This window comes from Procambarus clarkii, chromosome 1, assembly GCF_040958095.1.
Source record: "Procambarus clarkii isolate CNS0578487 chromosome 1, FALCON_Pclarkii_2.0, whole genome shotgun sequence".
Taxonomy (NCBI): domain Eukaryota; kingdom Metazoa; phylum Arthropoda; class Malacostraca; order Decapoda; family Cambaridae; genus Procambarus; species Procambarus clarkii.
In genome coordinates, this window is record NC_091150.1 from 34,659,907 (window position 1) to 34,679,509 (window position 19,603).

The following is a 19,603-nucleotide window of genomic DNA, read 5'->3' on the forward strand; positions in this document are numbered from 1 at the left end:
CCATGCAGCAGCCACATGGTGGAGTATTGTATAGTACAAAAAAGTGGAGTCAAAAAGTGTCAAGTTGTACACAAGACTTTTTGACAGCTTATTTTCCAATTGTTAAACTCTATACTGTATATTGTTTGCTTAGGATGTATTAGCCTTGATTATGCTGTGTTAGTCTTATTTGGGTTAGCTTAGGCTAATTCGGGTAAGATTAAGTTTGGCCGAGTTAGACGAGGTAGACTTTAAAATGAGTTGGCGAACCGTTGTGTACAATGTGACGTGTACAGTATCTGTGGAGACTGACGCTGTCTTAAGTCAACATTTTCTCACACCCAGACTAACCAGTGCTGTGCTTTCTTTGACTTTATCAAGGCATTGAGCAAGAAGCTTGGCAAGGAGATAACTCCTCAAAAGTACTGCCAATACTCAGGGCCTGGCTCACACAGACTAGCTGAGAAAGGTACAATCACCTCAGAGAAAAAATTCCCTGGTGATTGTTAGTCCTCACAATTAGTGACAGGGAAGGGTGGACTGAAGCAAAGCTAAATTGGTTTTACTATTTTAGAGGCTCAAAAGATGACTATGAACCACCACATACTAAGCAAAATGTCCATGTCTGAGAATGATTTGGGACACCAATTTTATCTTTTGACTCTGCAGAGCCTAGATGATCAAGCGTGAAGCTGCAAAAGGTACAATTGTAAAGTAAGGGTTGTTTCCCTGACCAAACAATTTGTTCAGTAGCTCTGTAATTTGGTGATGGTTTTACAGTTAGGTTTAGGTCTTGAGAATGATCTTTAGTGATCTCTGAATTTTGTTTGAATATAAGGTTTGTTTAGAAAGAATTGTAAGTAAATTTGAAAGATTTCTTTGCATGCATTTGATTCAAAATGGGTTCAGAAAATGCCCTCCACCCACTGCCTCACCTACTTGAAGCAGAACAAAGCAGTTAGAAAACGTACTTGTCTCCTGGGGCATAGGGATACTTAAAGAGCCCGGCTCCAGGCCTGTCTCTTATGAAGACCACAGATGTAAGTAGAGGGAAGCTACCAAGTTGGTCCTAGCTCAAACTTACATTGAAGAGGTTAAGGTATCGTTTACAAGTTGGACTAAGATAAGTATCTCCTGGTATAAGTAAGGAAATTATGCTCAGATAGGTGTTTTTACAAGAGGAAATGAGTTGACTTGGGGAAACATCTGGATTGTATCCCCAGTTTTTTATTAATATAGGCTAATCTTAACACTTTCACTGGGGATAACACTATTTGTGTCCTAAAATCAATTCACATAGTTTGGGGGGGGGGGGGGAAGAGGATGTACTGTGCATCCACAATACCCCAAAATACCATTAAATTTCCGAATTGTTTTAAAATATGTGCCAATTTGATACAAAAATCAACAAAAATTGAGGTGAGAAAACTGGAAAGCGTTTAAACAATGGAATGTGGTTGTGTGCTCACGGGTACTGCTCACCACCCAGCCTACCTTGCAGTGCAATGCAGGTGGCACACCTGCCCCGGCAAGGTGTTAAGTATATTTTGCATAATCTGCTTATGTTAAGGCTTTCCAAGACTACAGTGTGTACCAATCACACAATGGTAATACAAAAATATGAATATGGAATATATAATTTTACCGAAGTGATTTTTTTTTTATCAAGTCTATACGTATTTATTATAAACAAACTAAAACCATAGACAAATAACTCACCAGTCCTCCATCAAAACAGAATATTCCCACATCTTTCCCATGGTGGATGTGGTTGCGCCGCATTATAGGGTTTGCATAGTTCTTGACCCATATTCCAGCCAGGGCATTGCGGCTGATCTCATTGTCTTCATAATGACCTTGTGCCCGGTCAGTGATGATCAGACCAACATTCTCGCAATCACTTATTTCGCAATGACGAATAACTGGTTCAGCGCCCGGACCACTCACACTCACTGCTGCTCCCACTGAAAATGCAAGTAATATGTTTCAATTAAAATACAATTCTACTAAAAAAATACAGCAGGCCCTTATATAACATTGTAGCTACATTCTTGGTAAAACTATGTTAAAACTGATTATTATATTGGAAAAATAGGGTTACATTGCCAGACAAGATAAGGTTGTAAACAGCAGGAAAACCATCGTTTAAAACAGTGAGCATGCATGAGACTTTGTACAGGTGAGAGTAGGTGGGTGTGTGAGAATGGGTGTGCATGTAATTACCCAAGTGCTATGTTCGTGGTGTTCCATCTTCCCAGCACTCTTGTCATATAACACTTTGAAATTACCGATGGTTTTGGCATTCACCGGCTTCCCACTTAAATTGTTCCAACCATCTACCCGTTTGCAAAAAGAGAACTTTATATATTTTTTTGACATGTTTGACCTCAATGAGCCCTTGTTGTTCAAGTTGCAAATTTTAAAAATTTATTGGAAAAGCCAAAAACTTATTACCACTGTACATACTGTCCCTTTTCACGATGAGGTAGAGACAATGTATGCAAACTTTAACATTATGTAGATGTAACCAGTTAGATGAACAGTGTTAAATATTCAGCAAGTGTCTGGAGAAGGGGAACAATGCAAGAAAAAGTGTTAATACAAAATAAACTAAACATGTCTACATTTGGTAAATTGAAAAGTAGTTAATTAAATTGTGGTTAAATATAATATACTAATAAGAGAGAATTTATGTACAATAAAACCTAAATTTTAATTTTATAAATATCTTTAACAAATGAATACAGTATATTTATCGTTTATACAAAAGTAAACCAATAAGAATGTTGTAGCACAATTAGGAACACATTCAATAAAGAAGGCATGTAATAATCTTTAAAATAAAATATATATATATTCCTGCATATAATGCAGTTACCTTATACCCTGATAGGTCTTAGAATCCCCTCAAGATTAAGCCAATATAATACTCTGCCACATTACTGAGGTATCCATAGGCTAGCCACACTACTGGTGGTGGAGTTCTTAGTAACAAAAATATTGCATGGCTATACAGTAGGTAGTGTTCTCTTATACTAAATTTGCAAGCTAGCAAGCAAGACAGAACACAAAATAATACTTGGGTGAAGTTTAAAAAATTTAAGAAAACAGTTCTTCCTCAAAGACCGGTATTGGCTAATAAATACAAATGCAAATGCGTATACAGAATATGGAAACACACTTGCTAAGTAGCACCTGTGTTTCAAACAGTTGCTGATAAATTGTGAAGCCCTCCATGGTCCAATACTAACATGAACACAGGAGAGGAAGCCCTCTTCAAGACCTAAGGAAGCCTCAAGAGAGAGAGAATCCAGAAGCCACCTGATGGAGCACTCTGGAGGGTGCACAGAGAATTTTCCAGAGCTTATGTTACCCCTGCATATAATCATCAAGAGAGAGAAGAACAGAGGAAGAGAGGGAGAGAAAGATAGAAAAGAGAAACGAGAGAAAAAGAGAAAAAAAAGAAAATGTGAGAAAAAGAGAGAGATTCACATCTGGAACTAGTTTGCTCAACACACAGATACATGTTGAGCCAAGTTAACCATATGAAGGCTCTGGTACAAAGAGGGCGACTCCTGGGTCATCTTGTTCCATACACGATAGTAACTTAATATTAAATTTAGTTTACTGCTGTTGGATACAAACAATACGTTTATCAAATAAATGAGTTTTTAGGGTCAAGCTTCAGACGAGCTGTAGGATAACAGCTCCTAGCTTGCAATTTCATTAGGATCCTCATTGACATTCAATAATAATACATGTACTCATAACTATCTGGTCAAACATATAAAATCACACTCAAAAAGTTATTGTTTTGTATTACTGAATTAGCTCAAATGGCATACTAAAAAAAAAAAAAAAAAAAAAGTAACAATAGAACCAGACTATTCAAGCATCCCAATGCCTAATATAGCACGTGTGTGCTATTTTAGGCCTAAAAAGGTTTATATTTGGTTTTTGGCTATTTATTTCATGCTCTACAAAATTAACAGCACAAAATGTGAACTCTGTTGGCTGCAACAGTTTATTTTTGTACAGTTGACCAAACAATTGGTATAAGTATTATTTTAAGATGGGGTAGGAAAGGCAGAGTTCTAAGAGAGGTTAATAACCTGGTGCTGGTTGTATTTTTTGTCTTTAACCAAAAATAAAAAGCTATTTTCCAGAGATAAAATCATTGATACGTTATATAAAACAGACGTGGTGATTTACTTACAATGAGATATGCTGCGAATAATGCAGTGTTCTATGGTGGGTGCACAGTTCTCTTGAATTTCCAATGCATAGTGTTTATGGTGCTGCATAGTTTCCGTACAACTAGGAGGAGAAAATTTTATTGTGACATAACCTAAATATGCCTGTTGTGCCCCCTCCATGAACATTACAGTCGATTCACATTCTCGTTCTAAAATTACATTTTCTGCCACATTACCTGAAAAAATAATAAAAGCAGGAATTACATAATGCTACTGAACACAGATGTGCATAGCTTAGTATTGTATGTGATAATTTCAATAACAGGTGGTATACAAAAGTAATAATACAGGTATTAATTTATGCTGATGACCGCAAAAGAATACTGCCACACCCATGCATTCCTACATCATATTAGGTGAAAACTATTTTTTTAATTTTTTACTTTTTCCCCACTTCAACTGATGGCAAAAACTGTACATTTCAGATTGAAAGCAATCAAGAGTAAAAATAACAATGTTTCAAGTTTTATCCAGAATATTCATCACAAAAAGTGACTTCACCAAAAACCAACATGTATAGTGATACTGTCAACATGTATAACAAAAAAAAAAAAAAAAATATCCTGGAACACACACCTTAGCATGAACCACCCCTGTATGGTTCTTAATGTGTGCATGGATTTTGAATTTTTCAAGAGAAACTTGGAAATGTACACATTTATCAATCTCATCCACCAAAATGCACAATAACTAATGGCTGTACCAAACAATGATGCCATCATGTAAATGCTCCTATAATTAGTATTTAGTTATGATGTATGTATGAACACACGTGCGTGTGTGCGTGCATGCGTATGTGTGTGTAATTACCTTAGTTACAGGATGAGAGCTATGCTTGTGGTGTGCCAACTTCCCAATACTGTCATATAACGCTTTGAAAGTATTGACGGTTTTAGCCTCCAAAACTTTCTTGCTTAACTTGTTCCATTCTGTTTGCAAAAGAAAACTTTCTAATATTTTTTTGGCAACTTTGTTTCATTAGCTTGAATCTGTGTCCTCATGTTCTTTAAGTTGCTGGCTTCAGGAATTACTCTTTACATATTTGGTAAATTCCTGCTATTATTTTATAAGAAGTGATCATATTACCTCTTTTTCTTCTATCTTCTAGAATCATTGCAAGGGATGAGATAAGTTGGCATATTTAAAGCCTCAAGCCTCTCCTCGTAACTCTTGATTTTCATATCCGGAAGTCAGTTTGTAGTATGTTTTTGCCTTTTTCCAGTTTATTGATGTGACTCGCAATATATGGGCACCATACAACTGCTGCATATTCCAATTTTGGTCTCACTAGTCATGAACAGTTTCTTTAGTATTTCACCATCCATGTAATTAAGAGCGAGTCTGAAATTGGAAAACGACACACACGTCCCTCACACAAAGTTCATTGTGTGTTCCTCTGGTGACGGATTACCATCAAAAACCACCCCTAGATCTCGTTATTTATTAGAGTTCTTTAATTCCTTTCCACATAACATAGAAGTTGTGTGTGGTTTATTTTCTCAGATTCCACATCCATAACATGACATTTATTCAAATTGAATTCTATTTACCTCATGTCACTTCAAGCACTTGTTTTATCTAGATCCATTTGAAGGGCATTACAATTGTCTTTGTCTCAACTCAAAGACAGAGTGGATAAAAGTGGACACACACACACTCACACGTACGTAAGTACATTGGTGCGTGTTTACTCGCCTATTTGTGTGTATGTGTGTAGCACACAACATTCCCATTCCAACTTGGCCAAGAGAATAAGATTGGTAGATGCTAAAGTCCAACTATTGCATGTCCCCGCTTTAATTTTTATTTCATTTTTGTGGTGGCACCTTTGCCTCCACCTGATAAACTCAATAAAATGAGAGGACTAGTTTGGCACGAGTTACTGCGATAAAAAGGGCCACGTCATACCCTCCCTCTTAACTCTTGGAATACTGGTCCCCACACAATCACCATAACTGCTCTCAACTCTTCTGCTTTCCCTAACAAAAGAATCCTATATTTACTTTGGCACATTACCAAAAACAATAAGACATTAAAAATAAATTAAAAGATGCATTAATTAGACCTCTTCAGAGAAAAATAATAACTAGGGGGTTGTTTATATCAAGTTAACTGAGGAATCTTTCACCAATGGCACAAGAGGTACAACTATTAAATAACATTTGTATAATACAGTTATTTCTAAAATCTAAAAGACACAATTCAATAACAGGTACTGTACTTAGAGAAGATTTTCATCTAGTGTTTAGAGATTCTTCTACAATACCAGTACCATAAATGTGACAGCAGTTTAATATTGGTTATGCTGCAATATAATCAAAGTTTAAAGTAAATACTTTAAGGTCTACAAGTAGCAACTGAGATTTTGTATAAAGGACCTAACTTCTTAATGGTACATTAGAGGGCTACTTTTTTTTACTTTACATATATCAAAATACTTCATACAGAATATACAATTTTGAATGTTATATACATACTGAATGTACACAAGGAGTAAGAGTGGACAGACTGCTTTTGTAAGAGGGGTATGCTCACTTATTTCAGAATGGAGTTCAGCCTAAATAGCTAAATGTTCCATCAAGTTTCATATATCAATGACAACACTTATAATTTACCACACAAAGCCCAAGAAATTTTCCCGTCTCTGGCAGCGTTGATAAAACAATTAGGAAATGAGTTTAATATTCAAGCTGTATTGCTATCATGAATCCTAGTTAAACACATGAAAATAAAATTTGTCCCTCATAAAATTTGTCCTTGCATTTTAACAAGGAAAAATTAAAAACAAACATCTACTTTAGTACAGGAGGTGATAATGTGTATCCCCCCAACCCTTTCCCTTACTCCAATTGTATGGCTGTATAGGTCCCCTAGTGGTGAGCTGCTGCTGTCCAGGGATGCACTGCGATTCAGGATATACATGCCCAAATTTTTCCGCAACTAAAACCACTTGCCATCAATTTGAACTTACAACATTAATGCACAGAAATATATTTCAAGAACCCTATCAACAATGTAGCATGTACTGAGAGCATCGCGTGCCCAGTTTTATAGGGTTAATACAAATGAAAAACATAGAAACTCGTCTAATGCAAAACTTACCAGGTGCAGCTCCAATAAGAGCAATATTGGTCTCTATAACAATAAGTTGTCCCCGGTAAACACCAGAATGAATTAACACAAGAGGTCTCTCTGCATCATCACAGTATTCAAAGGCAGCCTGGATGGTTTCAAAGTATGCAACAGATCGACCAGTTTCCTGAAAATTTGAAGAAAATTGATGTTAAATACAGTACATACTGTACCACATTGGAAAACATTGTCAACATAAACATAAGTATTATGTTCAAATTAAAAATAATAATATTTCAAATATTTCATTAATTGAACAATTTGGGCTATCAGTAACTACAATGATCATTTCATTATAAAAATTACCAGTAGACTATATAAAGGGCTATACACAAAAAGTGTCTATAATGAGCTTGGACAATTATAAGAGGCTGACCTTTGCTGCATATTTTTGATGTCCTTCTCTAACATGTACTCCATGATATAACTGCTTGAAACTTTCTTTCCAAGGGTTGTCATAATCACAGTCCTCAGGTTGCACAAAGTCAAATTTGCAGGGTGCAGGGTTGAATAATGGCAGGTCATATTCATACAGACCTTGGAAAAGATTTTTCCTGCAAAATTAAACAAACAAATTTATCTACATGTGTGCAATATAAATTACAGAAAAACAAATAAAGTACGTGCAGAAAATTTCAGTGTTGAACATGACACAAAAGTGCAACAACTTCAATAGAAGGGTGGTTAAAACCCGTTCATAATTACTTACCAAAGTTCATTGTCATTGGCTATTGTGTAGAAGCGTTTACAGACTTGTGCTACATGACAGAGATCTCTTTCATACAGGTAAGAAAAAATAGTGAGTAGCACCTCGTCAGGAAGTTCATACAGGAGGTAATGTGCTGCGGTAAATGGGTTGCACCCAAGCCCTGAAAAGATAGAATTCAATTGTTATGCACAAGCTTCTAAACAAATGAAGGTAAGATTTTTAACACTACACTAAAAGCTGTATTGCTGGTAAATATAGGCTCGAGAAAATAGTGCTCAAAGGAGTCATCTTGCTGAACTAATTTTGTAGTAGCATATAAGGCTTATGAAGATGTTTACGAATTGTGGACTAGTCTCTGGATACAGAGAAAAATACAAAACAAAATGAAGTCCTCTAAATAACAAATGAAGTAATTCATTCATTCATTGCCATTACCCTATACCATGGGGGAAGGGGAGACATCATCCTAGAGCAGAACAAAGAATAGTGACATTAAAAAAGATAAATCATTTGTATATTCAATATATTATTCACACTATTATCAGGGACAAACAAGCACCACCACACTCGCAGTCATTCACAGCAGGACTTCACCACTTCCAAAGACCAGATGTACAGTGCTCTAAATTAATTGCCTCATACATTACAAATATATTAACACCAGACCACAAACCAGGAGCCCAGAAACCCTGGTCAGAGAGTGGGGCTGTGGAGTCACTGATTCTCGGAACAAATGCAAAGTGCAATGTCAGCACTATTTCTCCACTTCCATACAATCCATTTCATCTCGGCTGCTCTCTTCCTGTCTACCAATATACTGTACTCGTTAGAATACAGTATACTCTTCACTGTTTTACCACTATTCATTCATTCAACATTAATGTACGAGCACCTATGTACTTTCCTTCTGTATTACTTATATTTTGTTCCTACCACCCCATCATCTTTCATCCATGAACAAAGGTCACCACAAGCACCTGTGCAGATATTACATCCTATTAGCTAGGTTACTATGTCCCAAGATATCAGATCTTAATGCTTCATGGTTCTCGATTAATGACCCCTAACATATGATACCTGATCTCCACACCTATGGCCAAATCTCTAGGAACCAAGCACTGGGTTCCTATAGGTAATTCTATGAGTAATTCTATGAGTGGTGTTCAATAGTATGGAAAAAAGAGAGAAGTAAAATATAGACTATACCATTTATGCAATGGTAAAAATTTTCTTATAAATGGGCAATGTCTAGCTTTCTGTAGACTGGCACAAGCGTGTTCAGACATTTGATTGAGCAATGAAACTGAATGCTGCTATTTATTTAACATCTTCATGAGCAGTACATAAAATATCCACTCCAGCATTATTTAATCTAACAAATCTTTTGATTTATATAATAAACTTTGCACAAACTATTTTTTAGTTAAACAAGAACATTAATAACAGAGTGCGGAGTCTGCTAACTTTATCCAATCTCTAGACGGTAGTGACAAGGCTTCATGACGACTAATAATGCGCGCGCACACAGTACCACTTCACCAGCAATTGCCTCTAGAGGTTTGTTGGTCCTGGAGCTCACTACACAAGCTCCATGACCTCCAAATTTTTGCACAATATTGGAAAATGCAAAACTCTGTAGACAGGAATCCTTGGAAAGCAGAACATGGCCAGCCCCAATTAGTATGCTTGAGGGAGATACCACTGAATTTGCATTTATTTAAATGCATATTTTATTCATCTAAATCCCACAAATAATTCACAGAAATATAATTAAAAAATGCACAGTAAAATTCATGAAAATTGAATGTTACATTTTTTTTTACATGCTTACTTTGTTTATATCAAAACAAAGATTAACAAAATATATCTTATATTTCAGATTACTGTATTAAAAACTAATAAACTGTTCAGTTTAGCACAAATTGTTTACCTGTGGAAGAATCCCCAGTAAAATACGTTCTCCGAGGGCGCTTGCGGGCAGGTAACATGGAAGGGCAGTATGTGGTTGCAGCAGCAATAGCAGCAGTGGGTGAGAGTAAAGGTGCAGAATTTGTGGCAGCAGATGGAAGCCCAGCCGTTGCTGCTGAAACTCCTGCTGGTGATGCCGTTGTGGGTGAGGCTGTTACTGACGCTGTTGCTGCCGCTGCCCCTATGGAGGATGGTGGACTGACCGGATGTGTTGGGGACTTGCGACGTAGGTGATATGGCGGGTGATGGTGATGTGTGGAGGTGCCAACGAGGGCAGAGGAGGGGCCTGCTTCACCAGCTGCAGCCGCTCCTCCAGCTACCAGCCCCAAAAGGGCCAGTGCTGATCCAGGAACTATAGGGACTTCACAATCATCGTCTAAAAGAAGATAAAAAAGATAATGCATAATTTTATTATTGGAAAGAATAATCTAAGAATAAATGTGCATATAAGTATTTTCATTTCTGTGCATGTTAAATGTAATCCCATATACAAAAGTTTATCATTCCTGCCATGCTTGTTCATAATTTTACAATATAAAAATATGCAATGACCAATAATACAGTTTTAGAAGCTTCTGCTATACACAATAAAATATGGTTCATCCCTCCATAATTTTACTATGCATTGAATACAGTACAGTATAGTGGAAACGTATTTATCCAGGTCCCAGTTATGTGAATTCTTGCTTTATCCAGAGAACCTGATCTAACAGTGTTAATGATGTATCTGGATTGAAAATGGACACACAAAAAGTGCAGTGAAAATTTAATCAAATAGTTCACCATTATGAATCAATTTCTTGCCCTGCACATTACACATATAAAATGAACTACTGTATTTTGAAACAGTAAGACCTACAGCACTTAGTCCAGCGAGGTAAATGCATTCCCTTTTTTGTCCCTGCGGCCAAGTATTTTTTTTTTGTTACTTAGTGTTAAAAATCATGCACTTATATTAATTTAGAAATGTGTTATTTTACATACAAAGTACAGTACTATAAATTGAAAAAATTATGGCTTACATGATTTTTTCGAGGCACCCAAATCTATTATGTGAGCATACATACCAGTCCAGTGTTCTGCACTTCTAACTTATGAGTGTGAGTGCAGTCTGACCTATCATCATGCAAGAATTTTCAGACTTTTGTTTTGACATTGTGGGATTATTTTCCTGACTCCCTAAATTAAAAGATCTAACTACTAACAGGGAATTATAACAGCAAACCTAGCTGTCCACAGTGACAGTAGTCATATCTAGTGGCCTCTAGAAAAACTGATGTCTTCATTGTGTAGTGAGAAATTTCCACATATATTTGCACATTGTATGTCATTATTTGCACATTGAAGCCATGTCAAACAGCAAGTGTAGTACAAGTACAGGTACATCAGACAAGAGTAAGAGGACCTGTTTTACCATGGATAAAAAGAGTTATTTGTAAACTGTGATCATGGCTAGGGAACGAAGTGGCTAGCAGAAAAGCATAGCATTGGTACTACTACTACTACTACTACTACTGTCTGGCATAATGAAGGTAGATAAAATAGTTTGTAAATAAAAGTGTAGAGCAGTAGTGGAAAAATTAAAAACATTGAAAATATTATATGAATAAGGATTTGGATGTTCACAATGATTTACACAACATGGGAGCTGACAGCTGGTGATGAACAATCACAGTCTGTAGAAGAGAGAATGGCATTAACCCCTTAACTGCGACAGCCAACAAAAGTCGTTCCGAGTTATTTTTTTTTAATTAGTCTATATTTTAATGTTTTTTAATGTTTTCATCACTTTTTTTAAATGAAAATAGTTGAGTTTGGAAACATTTTGACATTAACTTTACCTGAACTTATAAAAACAACAAAAATATGTCCTTAACAATTGCACTATAAAGGTTTTGCCAAAAACAGGTGCGCAGTGCAGGGGTTTAACCATGGGCAATAATGAATTCAAGACCAGTTTGTAGTGACTGAAGTGTAACAGACTGTATGATGTACTAAAATTACATTTCGCTGTCACTGTTATAATGGCCAACCAGTGCTAAATAAGGGTTATGTCAACAAATGAATTTTTCATACAGTAAAAAAATACAATAGTTGTTTTCCCAGCCAGCCCACTCGGTTCCTCTCGCCCTCCTGCCAGCCCACTCGGTTCCTCCCGCCCTCCTGCCAGCCCACTCGGTTCCTCCCGCCCTCCTGCCAGCCCACTCGGTTCCTCCCGCCCTCCTGCCAGCCCACTCGGTTCCTCCCGCCCTCCTGCCAGCCCACTCGGTTCCTCCCGCCCTCCTGCCAGCCCACTCGGTTCCTCCCGCCCTCCTGCCAGCCCACTCGGTTCCTCCCGCCCTCCTGCCAGCCCACTCGGTTCCTCCCGCCCTCCTGCCAGCCCACTCGGTTCCTCCCGCCCTCCTGCCAGCCCACTCGGTTCCTCCCGCCCTCCTGCCAGCCCACTCGGTTCCTCCCGCCCTCCTGCCAGCCCACTCGGTTCCTCCCGCCCTCCTGCCAGCCCACTCGGTTCCTCCCGCCCTCCTGCCAGCCCACTCGGTTCCTCCCGCCCTCCTGCCAGCCCACTCGGTTCCTCCCGCCCTCCTGCCAGCCCACTCGGTTCCTCCCGCCCTCCTGCCAGCCCACTCGGTTCCTCCCGCCCTCCTGCCAGCCCACTCGGTTCCTCCCGCCCTCCTGCCAGCCCACTCGGTTCCTCCCGCCCTCCTGCCAGCCCACTCGGTTCCTCCCGCCCTCCTGCCAGCCCACTCGGTTCCTCCCGCCCTCCTGCCAGCCCACTCGGTTCCTCCCGCCCTCCTGCCAGCCCTCTCGGTTCCTCCCGCCCTCCTGCCAGCCCACTCGGTTCCTCCCGCCCTCCTGCCAGCCCATTTGGTTCCTCTCTCCATCTCTCCTGCCAGCCCACTTGGTTCCTCCCTCCCTCCCTCATGCCAGCCCTCTCAGTTCACGAATAAAGATATATAGATGCTCATTACATTCCATGTCATGAAAGATGGGGATGCCCTAAATTTATATCTTCAAACAGATCTAGTCTTTAACTGTAGAATGATAAAGGTAAATATTTATGAAGGTCCACAAGAAAAAGAATATTGCGGTCGAACACCAATATATGCAACAAAAACCCAATACAGTAGAACCACGGTTTTCGAATGCCAGTTCTCAAATTTTTCGGTTCTCGAGCTCAATTTCTTAAAAAAATTTGAATCGGTACTCGAGGTTTGCCGCAGTGCTTGAGTTTGTTGATACACGTATGGGCCGACTGAGCACATGGCGCGCTGCAATTTATCAGTGTCTCCCGCCTAGTGACTACCACGCTTGAACTCTTTGTGAAGAATTTCATTGTTTTGGTGCTTTTTTTGGTTTCTGAACACAAAAGTTATTATATATCAAGCCATGGGTTCCAAGAAAGCCAGTGGTAAAGTTTAACCTGAGAAAATAGTTGTGGGGGATAAGAGGAAAAACAAGAGATCATTCATAGTGAGAATGTGATGTCTCACTATAGGTAAGTGTTTAAACGTAAAAAACACAAATGTCTATAGACAAATTTTTAATAAGACAAGCATGCAGTGAGCCACAACCAGATCCAAGTGGTATGCCTGCAAAACATAAGAGTGCACCCCAGAAATGTCATCACTGCTGTTATAATGGAAAAATGATGTTATAACATCACTGCTGTTATAACTCCCCCTTCCAAACACTAACACCTTTCCTCTCCCCTTCTTCACTGTCTTTCATATGCCAACAAGAGTTCTCGATAAAGGTAATGTACCTATAAGTATTATTCTGCATAAAATTTATTTTTTAGTTAACAGTTTTGGGGTGTGTGGAATGGATTAACTAAATTTACATTATTTCTTATGGGAAAATTCCCTTCGGTTTTCGAATCATCTCTGGGAACAAATTAAATTTGAAAACTGAGGTACCACTGTAGTTGCCAGTACTAGGCAACCTAAACAAAACACAGTATCAGTATAGGCCCCATCAAGCGGATATCAAGCAGGTACTGTATATCCAAATCAACTAAAAATACCACCAAAACATACTAACACCATGCTACCTTGTGCAGTAATACAAGATCTTAGAACTCTCTGGTTCTTGAAGAACCAACCAACAAACATGAGAAGGGTCAGTACCAGTCTTTAGCCACAGGTGCAAACGCCCAAAAAAGAAATGTCCACCACCAAAGAATATCGACACCATGCTACTATATACAGTAATATCCAAAAATAATGCTAGTGTTCTCACAATGCAATCACAAATATATTTAGGTTGCAATTGCCAGTCAGTTGGTAGCTGCACTGGTGGTTTTTTATAGTTTATTTCATTTATTATGCACCCCATAACCAACCTGTGGAAGGAGGTGGAGGAGGGTGGAAAAGGTTACAGAAGCACATAATGGGCTCAGAGACTGAACCCCAAAAATCACTGAGCTACTTGTGTGTTTAATGTGTATCAACATTATATCAACAATGGGTTCGAGAATGACTACAGGTACAATCTCTTGAACAATTAGCTTACATGACTGGTGAGCTAGTTTCATAATTGATTTGCCTATCAATTGGTCAGCAGTGGAAAGGTTACAAATCACCCACATTTACTACCTACATGTAGCAAACTGGAAATATTTGGCTAAAATTTCTGGCAGTAAATCCCTCTGAGTTAAATATTTACAGTACATATTTCTTGAACATTTGTTGTGGAGCTATCTCTAAACTCGCACATCTTTGTGCAACAATTTGTTATAAGAATGAAAAGCAAGCAAGGGAATGCATACCCTGTAGAAATGCATACACAGTGGATGAGTGTACAAGTGTTGCTGTCATAGCCAGCTGTGAAACTAATGACTGCTCAAGACACATCATTAAGGGCTCCTGTCAAGCCAATAATGTCTTCCTTTGATTTCTTGAATTTGCATTAAAATTACACACCAACAGGAAACAAAAATGTATCATTCATTCAACAAATACAGCATCCAGCTAGAGTAAGCAGGGCTTATTATGTTTCAGCAAGTTAAAGAACTCTGGCTCTACTCACAGAACCTGTATGTTTTTCTTCGCCTACATCAGATTGAACTCTATTCAAAACCTCCCAAAACACACCATTTTCCCACACACACACATTCAGAAATGTAATAGGTGGAGGTTAATTACTGTATTGCTGCTTTCTGCCAGGATATCAACTAATTTTTTACTAAACTAACCCCACAAGTGAGGTGACAGGGAAGAATCACCGTGATTTTTGTTGTTTCCCAAAACACACACACACTCGGGCAGATGCTTCTAGAGTACATGTACCAAGAATCGATGGAGTCAATCATAATCAAGCATTAATAGACCTAGGGAAAAGCTTACAGTGTGAAGTTTCCCCAGTGCTGGCCTCCATGAGCGCCCATCAGAGGGCCTACAACCTGCCACGGCTCCCCAGGCCCAGCCAACACGACTCCTCACTCCTAAAACGTGACAAATAATCCTCCAAACTCGCATATTGGCACCAGGATAAACTAACTTGTTCATGTTGCCCGAGCGAAAAATCAATGTCTGGTGCAATATCACCACTAAAAGATGGCTAAATAGGTAAACAAAGGTCTCATCCTTCACCTGGCCCTAATAAATAACACCCAAATGGACTCCCTGGGGCGCTTCGCGCAAAATAAAATCGCGCTGTTGCTCAACCTGAATTCAATAACAACGAAAACAAATGGTCATCACAAGACCAGCTCACCATTATTTCGTTGATTTAATGGGTTTCCTCTCCTCACTATTTTCTTTTTAGTAATTTTCCGTTTTCTTAATTGTGATATGCGTGTTCTAAAAGTAGGGTTCGACATTTTATGTTAAATATAGTGTCAATATTTCACAAATTGGAGACAAAGGTCATGTCTCCCCTCACCGCACACTGCCAGCCACTGAGCCAGCCATTTTGTCTCCCAGATATTATTGTTCCAGGCGGAAGCTCGCTCCACCAATCACCGCCCTGCATTTGGTCACGTGACAACCCTAAAGGAGCCAGAACGCGCACCATATGATTTCTCAAATGAGATTTAGATACCGATCACGGCTGAAATGGAAGCGTACGCGTGTAACCTAGCGTAATTATATTAAATCTGAGCGACTATAGTTGCTGCTTGTGTTATTTTGTACTATTGTATTGTTTATGGCCAGGGAGGTATTGTTGGAACATAACCTTGATTACAGATATCAGATAATTTGCATTTCTCCAAACATTATGATTCATCTGTAATACATATTGTGATACTTACACGCGGGTTATGTTACATTTTTGCAGTGATAAAGACATTTTAATCAATATCGCCCTGCACAATGGCATAATAAACGCCGAATATTGATCACTTTTGACTCATAGAAAACGTCTCCTACAGACATGTAAACAAAGGAGTGATCCGCTGTCGTCGCCTCCAGTGTCTCTCTCCAACGGGGCGAATACAATGACTTCCTCCAGCGGTCACATGCCTCAAACCCCAAGTTGGAAATGCTCAAATATAAAACGATTTTTTAAAGAATGTCTTTTATGCGGGTATGCCCTGATAGTTTGCCGTAGTTGCAATGTATTTAGAGAAGTTGGAGTGGTAAACACGTTTGGGTGTGAAGAAAGGGAGGTGGGCGGGGCAGTGATGATCAGCTGACGACCAGCTAGAATAATGGCACTGGCAGCAGCAGTGTCTCTGGCCCAGCTGCAACCTGCAGGCACTGCTTATTGAAGGCAGTTTTTTTTTAACTGGCTACTTCCTAAATTTGTGAGAACAGTCAGTTAGTTTACTTAGTAATCGGGCAAGCTGAGCCGCAAGGTGCAGTAAGCAGCTTGCGGCGGTAAATCAGATTACAAGAAAAGCTACAATTGGGGATATCCAACATCATATGAATTCTACTTTCTTAAAATATTCAATAGTATCACAAAAATAGTACGAAATTGCATTTGTCCGGAAGGGCAGGCTACAATTAACAAGTCTGTGAGAGAAATAATTTTCAACGTATTAGCTTTAGATTGAACTGAAAGTAGATTTCACGGGATAAAACATGCCGTGTTCAGAGAAACTAACAACAATATACTAAGACATGCACTTTGATTTCCCATGTTGAGGAGGGGGCGAAGGTAGCCCAATTATGGCGAAATTTAGTCAAAATATAATGGTAGTGATGTGTAATAATGCCAGGCCCGTGTTAAATTGGTGGAAGGGTTACATTCAAAGTCACTTTTAGGATCGCAGACACCACACATATATTTTTATAAGCAAGTGACAGTAACTCTTAACTAATTATACTAGGAAGGATTTGACATGGGCAGGTAAGAGTGACTTAGTTTAATCAATATTTCCACATTCTGCGCTCCATTATTATTATTATTATTGAGCTTAGGTACACAGTAGTGTGCACTTACCGTATTGAATAGGATGGATTAGAGTATAAAGAACTAGCTACAAGTTCATCAGCTATGCTCATCTTACAGTGATTCCGTGGGAGATGATAGAATGATTGCTCTGCAGTAATAGAAGCGCGTGTGATAACTGATCCCTTTGTGTTGTTTTAGGCCGAGTGAAGTAATGCCCTAGCATCAGACCTTTGAGTTAAGTCCTATAATTATTAATTACTTGCCTATCAACAGGGAGCAATTATAGTCCTACTATATAGTTACCTCGTAGTGGAGGCGCCTGACAGCTGGGTGGATAGCACTTCGGATTTGTAGTCTTCAGGTTCTGGGTTCGATCCCCGATGGAGGCGGAGACAAATGAGCAAAATGTTTCTTTCACCCTGATGCCCCTGCTACCTAGCAGTAAATGGGTACCTGGGAGTTAGACATCTGCTTCCTGGGTATGTGTAACAAAAAGGAGACCTGGTCGAGGACCGGTCCGCGGGGACGATAAGTCCCGAAATCATCTCAGCGTAAATGAGCACGGTTTCCAGCCCAATAAGCCACAATGTAGGACGGAAAACAGAAGCCTATTCACCTACTAGGTTATAAACATTCAATTGAGAGCTATAGTTTAATGTGCCTAACACTGTACATCCATACTCTTTACTAGGGGAAACTTTTTTTTTAACGTGACCACTTTGTCAAAATACAGTGGTGGAGATGTGTAATAATGCAAATGGTGGAGATGGCCACGTTAAGGTAAGGCCCGTGTTAAATTACAGATTGGTGGTTGCCTCTATTATCAGTGATTTCAGACCAAATGGTATGAGGTACTTTGAGCTCTGTAATTACTTCATACACTCAGGAATATTGGAAGATATTCTTGTGCTGTTCCCAGAGTTTGCTAGTGGAGGCTAATAGATTTACATTTCATGTTCTCTCTTGAATCCATGTATAAGTAACCATCCTGTGAGATGGGGATATTATATGAGCTTATAGCTAGTTTTTTTTTATCTACACTGTAATCTCTCATATAGAATAGGGTAGCATTACATTGCCGTGTATACCTAAGCATGTTAATAAAAATAATAAAGTTACATTCAGAGGCACTTATATAGGTTGGTAGACACCCTACACATTTTTAATATGCCATTATCTAATATTTAGTTTTTAATTATATTAGTATGCTAATTATATTTGAATTTTAATTATATTAATATTAATTATTGATATAATCTCATTATATTAATTAATAATATTATAATAAAATATTAATTATAATATAATATTATAATATAATACATTATAATATAATATTAATATTATATTAATTTTTAATATGCATCACTGGACTCAGGCACTATACACCGACTGTGGTTTCATTGTGCATAACTTATTCATCTTTATTATTTATCATTATCATCACTTTTCCTAGTAGTAATTTATATAGAATATATATAAATTATATACACTGATAATTTATTAAAGTATTATTATAAAGTAATTTATATAGAATATATAGTAATTTATATACACTGATCTATATACACTAATTTATTTACCGGAATTTGAACAGCAAATTTGGTAAAGACATTATCTAAATTTTAAGTTAAATTCGGAAAACAAAAAATAAAATCTTTGCCATCTCTGTTTTATCATAAACTAAATGATTATTTTCTGCTAACATAGGACCAACAGATTTTGTGAAAACGCTGCTTTCACTCTAAACATACCCAAGGATTTGGGATGGGACAATAGAAAGGAATGGTGCCCAACCACTTAGACTGAACGGTAGAGTGACAGTCTTTCTTCATGCAAGTCGGTGTTCAATTCCGACCAATCCAAGTTGTTGGGCACCATTCCTTACCCCCGTCCCATCCCAAATCCTTATCCTGACCCCTTCCAAATGCTATATAGTCGTAATGGCTTAACTCTTTCCGCTGATAATTCCCTCCTCCCTCTAAACATAAACTGGCCGACCTCTCAGTATGAACCTATCCCGTCTCACTACGGGATCACCATAACCCGGCCTACTTGGAACTTTTGTTCAAAGTAGCTGAATCTAAAACAACAAAAACTCTCAGTATGGTGTTCAAATGAGAACTTGATTAACACTGCCAGAGAATACCTGATCAACGAGGCTATAATTCACATCAACCTGTGAGCAGCCGTGTCCAACAGTCTGGATGACCAGACC

The 19,603-nt window shown here is 38.4% G+C and overlaps 1 protein-coding gene across 2 annotated transcripts in view; it reads right to left on the reverse strand.

Annotated features, from left to right (window-relative positions):
* FBXO11 (F-box protein 11) overlaps positions 1-15,968 on the reverse strand; it is a 34,504-nt gene extending 18,536 nt beyond the window's left edge. The window contains exons 1-7 of one of the 2 annotated variants that reach the window (XM_045753750.2): positions 15,760-15,968; positions 10,007-10,420; positions 8,077-8,236; positions 7,744-7,921; positions 7,338-7,494; positions 4,196-4,411; positions 1,699-1,943 (exon numbers count right to left, since the gene is read on the reverse strand). In XM_045753750.2, coding sequence (XP_045609706.1) covers positions 1,699-1,943; positions 4,196-4,411; positions 7,338-7,494; positions 7,744-7,921; positions 8,077-8,236; positions 10,007-10,420; positions 15,760-15,865 — 1,476 coding nt within the window. In that variant the 5' untranslated portion in view covers positions 15,866-15,968. Of the gene's footprint in view, positions 1-1,698; positions 1,944-4,195; positions 4,412-7,337; positions 7,495-7,743; positions 7,922-8,076; positions 8,237-10,006; positions 10,421-15,389; positions 15,436-15,759 lie in introns of those variants that run through there. The other variant, XM_045753837.2, reaches the window with a different exon arrangement.
* Positions 15,969-19,603: the final 3,635 nt, after the last annotated feature.